A 9463-nucleotide genomic window follows, 5' to 3' on the forward strand; every position below is an offset into this window, starting at 1 on the left:
AATGGAACAGAGTTTTCATACTATAGATATAAAGAATATATAAATAGATAAAGATGGTAAGACAATAAGAGTTGTTAATAATACTGTACTTTGATGAGTGTTGTACACCTAGACTACAGTCGTATTACACAGTTTGAATATCATCTATTAGGTTTCAGTGGCCTCTTCTGTTATGTGTTATTATGACATAACTGTCACGTTCCTGAAGGGAAATCACTTTTATGTGGTTTTGTAAGTTTAGATTAACAGTTATAACTCTGCTGTAGGGCAGTATTTCCAGTGTAAAGCGATCATTTTAGGGTGGCTTCCTCAGCACTTCTTTAACTGAAGTTTATGAATCCATATGCCCTCCTGTCACGGTTTAACTCCCGTGTGTCTGCAAGAAGCCCGCACAACATCAGGACCAGAAAAAAAAAAGAAAAGGAAAAAACGCTCATTAAAATAGAGGAAATGTCTGAAACTGCAGGCGTAATGGCTTTGTTGTTAAGTGATCTGTGATCCTTTTTTAATGAGTTATGTTTACATGCTTATGTCTAATGCTACACATTCTCACAGCAGGGCCGATAACTATTGTGTTTTGTTTGTTGAATGTTATCTAATCAAAGTGTCAGTGACTCATCGAAACACATCCTGAAAAAATGATTATCATCTGATAATGTTTTTGCTTGCAAGCAGAATGACGCCATTACAGGTTACCAGATCCAACATGTTTTAAACAGCTGTTTTTTCTCAGATTAAAACTCACACAGGAATTTATAGGTGTTTTAATAATGTAAACATTTATTTTTATGAAAATTATTTATCATTCATATCTGGTGTTTACCTGTTTCTGGCTCTGGCTGATCAATAAAGACTGTGGTGCATCAATATCTTCAACAAAAAGATGATCAACATTCAGATTAGTAGTTTAACTGTTAATACAAATACTTTTTTTTTTTTTTTTTTACTTATGTGGAAAAGATAAGTTGCATTAAGTCCTTCAAGTTGTCCCATGATGAAAATCTGCACTCATTTTGTCACTTAAAATTAACAATCACAACTGGTGTTATTTATTTATGATCACATCTAAAGAATCAGTCATGATTTTAATAACTGATTGATTGATTGATTGATTGATTGATTGATTGTCTGTTTGAATGATTGAATCTTTTGTCCATATCATCATCATCATGTTGTGTGAGCAGGCCGACAGCCCACCTGTCTGCAGGCCTTTGACTGACAGGTGAATAGCCCAGTGTGTGGTGAGGCAGCGATGATGTTTGGGCATCCTGTTTCTCCCGGTCTGCTGCTGCTATGTGATAGCCGGAGTTTTATTCCCTGTCTCAGTCAGCAGACATGCTGCCTCCCCTGCCAAGCGGCAAGAGCTGGCCTGAGGACGAGCAGATGAAACGGTGCCCCGCTATCTGCAACTGAGTTCAATTGGGGTTGAACGGGCATCATGTAGGGCTGATAGGGATGAAACCAAAGCACCGTTAGATTGCTTGTCGCAGCGACCTTTTCCCTTTTTCTTCTTGGGGTGTGCAGAAATGCTCAAGATGATCCCAATAATCTGCCTGGCGATGCTGCTTCCTGAAGGTGAGTCAGACGCTCCTGCTTGCAGAAAAATGTTGCTGTGCTGCTGTTGTTGATGTCAAAGAGGTCATACTGTTTAAATCTTACGCACGCATGCTTCTTTGGTTAATTAAAGAAACGGCCGAGTGTGCGTAATTACGCACAAATCAAAGAGCAGTCATGTTGACGATACATTTTGCATGTAACAAAGCATTTAACCGAATAATCTAAAGAATCTTACGAAAGTGATCTCGTTTGCTAATGTATCAACATTTTATTATTAAAAAAACAAAACAATTTAAAACAGTTTCCATGCCAATTTGGCGCTTTTTCTTAAAGATCCAGTACGGGGGATTGAAATGACCAAACAAAAATGAAATAATTACTTATGTGATAGTTTGTCATGACAAGGAAAACTGAAGGAAAATGCAGTTTTCCATTGCTCCACAGTGGTGACATTACCAGACAACAGATTTATCTTATTTATTTTAGAGGTAGCTGCAAACTTAATTAAAAAACACCAGGGTTTTGTGTCAAAAACTTGTAATGATGACCACATCTCTCTCCCCTCTCCAGTGGCTCAGTCGGCTGAGGGTCACTACGCCCACAAGCTCCTGAATGACTTGATGGAGAATTATTCCAGCGCCCTGCGGCCTGTCGAGGACACAGACCTGGCCCTCAACGTCACCTTACAGATCACCCTCTCTCAGATCAAAGACATGGTGCGTATGAGCTCACCAGCAAGATCCCTCAAATCTGAATTCCTTGATGCTCATCATAATGTGGAAGCACAGAGAGGCAAGTGAGAAATAACATTGGATGATCCATTTTTTAAGTAATTTTTTCTCCTGCGTTTTGAAGAAGTTTCACCAGAATCATTTTTCTAACTTATTTTTGTCAGTCTGTGGAAACAGGTGAAATAATTGGAAACGCGAGAAAGGAAATCATCTCTGAAATTGAGGAAAAAAAAGTTTTGGCAGTTGAAAGAAGTGATTATGTCTCAAATCTTTTCCCACCTGTTTTCATGGATGAAAAAATGATCCTGGCAAAACGTATTAACTTATTTTCCCTCACAGAAATTTCACAGAAATTTAATTAACTTAGAGAGATCATTCTGGTCAAACTTTTTTTCACCTGTTCCTAAGTGATAAGCACCGGAGAGGAAACAATTTAGATCAGACTTACAAAATGGACTGCCAGAATTTTTTTTCTTGCCTCTCAGGGCTTCCGTATCATACAGTATGTGCTGTATATTACGGTTACATCACGAAAATTAACCACATTTCTTTGCTTAAGAATCTGTAAAATTATCTCTCCAGTACTTTTGTACCTTTGCAGATGAATCCGTTTTGCACACAACGTTCTTATTAAAAACCAAGAGGTAGTTTATTTGTGACTATTTTGAGTGATGACTAAGAGCTCATTCCTCATGATGGCATCATGAAAAAAATCTATAGTCACTCATCTTAACATTTCTTGGCAATCAATTAGTCATACCGGCACTCTTGCTTGCAGTAAAACTACCGACTCATTCCCCGATGACGTTAATTTGGCGGTGATCATGCAGATACCTAAGTTGACACCATAGATGCAATAAACCAAAACAAAAAGATGCTGAATTTAGATTAGGTGTTAACAGGAGGCCGAAGTGACCAAAGGAAGACTCTGTAGTATGAATGACAGACCTCCTGCTGTACAGGCCGAGCCTACTGTTACTCAGCTGGCTCAGGTTCCTGTTCAGGTTCAGTGCTGTGTCAGCCCACAGTGAATTAGCACTTGCACGTGTGTTTGGATGTGTGTGGTTGAAGGTGAGGATACAGCTGCTCACCTCCTCAATGTGATGTCTCAGTGGTATACCAGGTTGTCAGTGAGGGCCAGACAACAAATACGTGTGTGCATTGGAGTGTCCTGTTACCCAAAGAGTTTATGTTTTCTTCGGTTCGGTGCTTCAAGCGAAGCTCTGGCAATGATACCAAAAACCACCCCCACCCTCACCCCCGTCAGCCAGCTGATATTGACGGACAGGTCTGGATTTCATCTGTCCACGTAATGCTCATAGAGAGTTAATGAGCAACAGTGAAATGAGAAGGAGACCAGGAGGATCTCTCTTTAAGCTGTTCTTAGTATGATTCAGTTGTGTGTTCATGTGTGCGTGTGTGTCAAGGATGAAAGGAACCAGGTGCTGATCGCCTACCTGTGGATCAGACAGACGTGGAATGATGCGTACCTGAAGTGGAATAAAGAGGACTATGATGGACTGGAGGTGATCCACATCCCCAGCAGCCTGGTGTGGAGGCCCGACCTCGTCCTCTATAACAAGTACGCCCGTACGTCACACACACACACACACACACACACACACACACACACACACACACACACACACACACACACACACATTATAGAGGCAGGATTACACGCTTCCACAGCCTTAATGACAAAACTCAAGGGTGCTTCGTTAACCTCAGTAATTGTGAGTTTATAATCATACTTTTACACTAATAATCTTCTCAAATAATATGACTCTTTTACAAATTTAGTCAACACAGCACATTTTAAATACAGCAAAACAAAGTAGAAGATTCAGATAAAAAAAACAAACAGAAATTACACAATTTTATGCATAAACTATATGCTGTTTTTTGTAGTTTAGTACACCAGTTGTATATATGATAGCATATGTAGTATAAATATTATATTGTAAGTAAAAAGGTCTAGTGTGTAGGATTGAGGGGGATCTATTGTCTTAAATGGAATCTAATATTCATTTGTGTATAATCACCTGATATAATCACACTTCATACAATATACAGTAAATACAAACAAAAACACTTTTAACTCTATTTTGGATCATAGCTAACCTCCGGGTCCCATGCTAACCTCTGTAATAGCAGACTGTACCATTTAGCCAAATAACACAACTTTTTCTCCTCCTTCAGAGCGGACGATGACTTCTCCGGGCCGATGGACACCAACGTGAGACTGCGCTACAACGGAGAGATAACCTGGGATGCTCCTGCCATCACCAAGAGCTCCTGTGTGGTGGACGTCTCCTACTTCCCCTTTGACAGCCAGGAATGTAACCTGACCTTTGGATCCTGGACCTACAATGGCAACCAGGTTTGAACACGTGCAACTGCACTCACTTGTCATGTTATGGAGGATAAAACTTGATCCATCTTTTTCGGATGTTGATGATCTGTGTCACCTAGATTTATGAGGCCTGTTTACTTAAGGTAAATTATACAAGAGTCACTCAGGTCTGGGTTGTGTGGGTTACATGAGGGGGTAACTGACACTGGTCAGTTTGCAAAAGAGATCAGCCACATACAGTATACTCTTTCTGTGGTCATACATACCTGTTTATATGCATTTGCTGAATTGGTCTTTTCTTGGAAAATGTCAGTGGGTGGAGCTGGTTGTGTGCCTCCTCTACAACTCCTCATCTATCACCTTTAATTCCAGGTGGACATCATTATGGGCATGGACAGTGGTGACCTTTCAGACTTTGTGGAGAACGTGGAGTGGGAGTGTCATGGGATGCCTGCCACCAAGAGTGTCATCATGTACGGCTGTTGCTCCGACCCGTACCCAGACATCACCTACACTGTGCTCCTGCAGCGCCGCTCCTCCTTCTACATCTTCAACCTCCTCCTCCCATGCTTCCTCATCTCTTTCTTGGCTCCTCTGGGTTTCTACCTGCCTGCAGACTCTGGGGAGAAGGTTTCCCTCGGAGTGACGGTTCTTCTGGCTCTTACTGTCTTCCAGCTAATGGTGGCTGAGAGCATGCCTCCATCAGAGAGTGTGCCCCTCATAGGTAAGAGTGTGTGTTTAGGATTGTGTCAAAGAAGTGTTAAAAGTGCAATATGTAAGAATGGGCCACCTGTCGAATTCATACTCAAACCGAATAGGGGGCAGCATTTCACCAGAGTAACCACTAACTGCTGCTAACTATAGCTGCTGTTAGCTAGTTAGCCATGCAGCTTGTGGGGAAATGTATGTCTTTATACCGCGAGCACAGGAGCTTTGGACCGGGACAGGCGGGATTAGCTGGTTAGCATGCTAACTTCAGTTTATGTATCTGCAACATCATAAGAGACGTCATAACATCAAAACTGTTATTTCTTCACATTCTGTTGATCATTTTTGATAATTTTGTAAAATGTTTTCAACTAAAATCTTACATTGACACTAAACTGTCGCTCTGGTTGCAGTTACTCAGTGAGGGAGTTCCACAGATAACAAAATAAAAATGTTGATAATTTATAACAAAGGTCAAATAATCATACTTTTATCTGTTTTTGTACAGGTAAGTACTATATTGCCACTATGACCATGGTCACAGCCTCCACATCTCTCACCATCTTCATCATGAACATCCACTTCTGCGGTGCGGAGGCCAAACCAGTCCCCCACTGGGCAAAAGTCCTCATCATCGACTACATGTCCAAGATTTTCTTTGTTTATGAAGTGGGTGAGAACTGTACCTCCCCCTCCTCTTCCTCCTCATCCTCCCACTTCCCCCAGGAGGACATCCGTCACCAGCACCTCAGCTCCCTTGTTCACGCAAATGGTAAACCAGGCAGCCACAGTAACCAACAGGACTGGCAGAGTCACAAATACCCCAGACCTCAGACCCCCAAGCCACAACACCATCCCAGAGTGAAAGCCCAGCACCACATCACTAGAGACGACAGGAGCCACCTCTCCAGCTATGCACCGGGGAAATATGAAGGCTCTAATGGGAAAATAGCTACAGGTGACTGCTGTAAAGAAGACCAGAAGGTCCCCTGCTGCCCTGAAGACCAGAAGCTTCCCTGCTGCCCTGAAGACAAAAAGCCTCCACCTCCAGGCCCCACTGTGACCTTTGGCCCCTGTGTGTTCTGCAGCCACGGCAGTGGCTTACCGGGTGTGGACACCAAGCTGGTGCGCAACGTTGAATATATCGCCAACTGTTTCCGAGAGCAGAGGGCCACATGCGCAAAAGGGGCAGAATGGAAGAAGATTGCTAAGGTGATGGATCGATTCTTCATGTGGATCTTCTTCATCATGGTTTTCCTCATGAGCATCCTCATCATTGGAAAGAAACCGTGAACGAACGGTGCTGCTTTTTAATATTTGACTCGGTGAACTCTTTAGGGTCAGGGACTAAAAAAGGTACTATTTTGTGTTTTATAAACATGTTGTACGATGAAAATATATGAACTTTGTGGCTTTTTCTGTATTAAGAACAGTATAGATTACAGTGATTTAAAAATAAACAAATTGTCTCCTTCTTTAGTCTTCATCTAAAACACAACACCACGAGTTTGATATAATAAAGTATTCAGGCAATGTGGACAACGTATAATGAAAGGGACATTAGGTACAACTAATGATGTCTGTAAAATAATTGTGTCCTGCTGGCTGCCACTCAGCTTCTGGCTGCTTAGCTCCCCATACCACCCTTACCATCTTTATTGACAGCATGTTGTAAATGTACATCTGATTACCATCCCCATCAATCATGGCTTTAATGTCAGGGTACTTCATCATCTGACCATTGAATACACATAAAGGGGATCTGCTGTCAAGTTAAAATATGACCAGTGGAGACAGCACATGTCTTATTCACTACTCTGAAATCAGACGCCCGGGGCTGAGAGTTACAGCGTCGGTGCACGCTCCGCATCCACAGAATCATTTTTCTGTTCAAAATCATCCAGTGAATAGTTAATGAGCGAGCTTTGTTTGTAGCCCAGCCAGGGCAGTGAGGACGTAAGGTAATATGGAGCATCAATTATGCAACACAACGACCTAACTCTGACACCCCCCTCTACCAAAAACCCCATACCTTGAACTTGGAATGTCAAGTGTGTGTGTCAAGTGAAAGACTAAAGGAAGGAAAGAGGACCTAAGATCGGTGATATCGGAGGTGTAAAGTAAACTGCAATCATTTAAATACTGTAATTAAGGAGAGTTTTAAGGCACTTGTACTTGAGTATTGACATTTATTTGCAAGTTTATACTCCACTAAATTTCAGATGGAAATATTTTACATTTTACAAAACATACGTGGATTTATAAATATTTATTGCTACAGATGTATCAACATAAACGCATATAAAGACAGACAGACAGACAGATAGATAGATAGATAGATAGATAGATAGATAGATGTACTATAGTATTGATTTAAAATACAATTTTGAGGTACTTGTACTTCATTAGTTTCATTATCTGTATGCTTCAACTTGTGATTTAGTATTTTTACTCTGTGGCATTTCTACTTTTATTTAATCGAGGGATCTGAATACTTACTGTCATACGCTTGTAAGTGTATTTCCTCCTCCCCTGTTTCTACAACTCTTTTATTTCCTAGGTGGATAATGCATTAAACGGAGAATCAGAAATGTACCAGAGAAAACAGGATTTTAGCAATTATCTCTCCAAGATTCAGCTGTATAATACCTTAATCTTACAGTAGAGGGCACTCATTTCCCATATACCATTCTGGTGGTGGCTCCCTCAAAGCTTAATGTTTGAGTTGCACCTTCTTTCCACAACCTCACAAGGGTTCACAAACAGAGTCTCACTACTGAGAGGAGAGGAAAAAAAGATCTGTCTGTTATGCAGACCTCCGGGTTAATGTATGGCGAGACTATACATCTTACTCGCTGCAATTCCATAATTAAATCTGGAGGCTATAAATGAAAGTGGGTCTGTCAGTAAAAATGCAGCAGGCAGCATGCCTGTTGATTGTTCTCCTGAGTCTCTCTGTTGTAAGCCCTGTTGAGCAGAAATGAAATGGGCTGAGCAGTCATTGTTTGTATCCTCCTCTTCAAAGTGATTGTCATGCTGAACCACGAGGCATCTGATATAAGTGAGAATATCTTACATTTTCTGTCTGAGGGAAGTCGACTGCAGTGCGTTCCATTAGCGCTCAGTGAGCCGCAGGGGCCACAGCAGGCTGTAATCACCATGGGAGACCGGGAGAAGTGTGAACCATGTAATTTGGACAGGCGTAGCAGTACAGGCACTGCTGGGGAAAATTACCATGTGCTCTACAAAATTTCCCTTGGAGAAGTCTCATCTCTCACCACTTAGGTTCACAAACAGAACGGGAAAAATCACTGTGGTGATACAATTAATTCACCAATGACTAACCAGTAGTGGAAAGGAATTAAGTGCTTCCAATCAATTACTATTTGTAAGCACAGAGAAATATTGTACTTTGTACTGCACAACATATTTATGCTGTTTGTAGTTTCTTTGCAGATTGACGTTCGACATACAAAACACAAGATGGCCCAACAGTATGCAGCAGTTTGATCACAATAAGTCCTTTTTAGATATATTTTGCATGTGACAGTTACATACTTAATCACTTACTGTAAAGGGGCACTATGGAGAAGAAACATTCAAACTCAGAATTTTAGTATTTACAATAATAATGAATTAGTAATACAAACTCAGAAACTGAAAAACAGAACAGAACTGATATTGAATAAACGAGCTGTTCCCAGAGGAAAATAAAGTCCCCAAAACACTGTTTGAAGCTAGACAGGTGGCAGGGTCCGCCAAATATAAACAAAGTAAAACAGTATGAAATTGTGTTGTCCTTTGAGTTCAGCTTGTTTATTCAGTTTATTCAGTCATGACAACAAAGAGTCTGTTTATTTAGATTGTTTAGACATTAAAAGAAATCACTCAATGAAGATCTTTCTCTTCTGATCAAAATGTGCTCCCCAATAGTGCACCTTTAATATTGCCTGTGTTTTTGCATTGTGGTATTACGACCTTTCCTCAGTACTTTGTCAAGCATTGTAACTTGTCAATTGTTCTCTATATTATTACAAAGAAGAGATTTAATTGCTGCTTGGAACTCTTTGTTGGGCCTTGAAAGCAATTAAAAAACATCAAAAGAGAATGG

At 40.8% G+C, this 9463-nt stretch overlaps 1 protein-coding gene across 1 annotated transcript; it reads left to right on the top strand.

The window, feature by feature from the left end:
• The first annotated feature begins 1297 nt into the window (after positions 1 to 1297).
• LOC311257427 (neuronal acetylcholine receptor subunit alpha-9-II) lies at positions 1298 to 6806 on the top strand. The gene is made up of 6 exons (XM_084353044.1): positions 1298 to 1575; positions 2128 to 2273; positions 3716 to 3870; positions 4491 to 4671; positions 5017 to 5368; positions 5861 to 6806. Exons 1-6 carry the CDS (start codon positions 1527 to 1529, stop codon positions 6643 to 6645), a joined length of 1668 nt encoding a protein of 555 aa, XP_084209170.1. The 5' UTR covers positions 1298 to 1526; the 3' UTR covers positions 6646 to 6806.
• Positions 6807 to 9463: the final 2657 nt, after the last annotated feature.

This window comes from Pagrus pagrus, assembly GCF_965226575.1.
Source record: "Pagrus pagrus genome assembly, chromosome: 5".
NCBI classification, from domain to species: Eukaryota; Metazoa; Chordata; class Actinopteri; order Spariformes; family Sparidae; genus Pagrus; species Pagrus pagrus.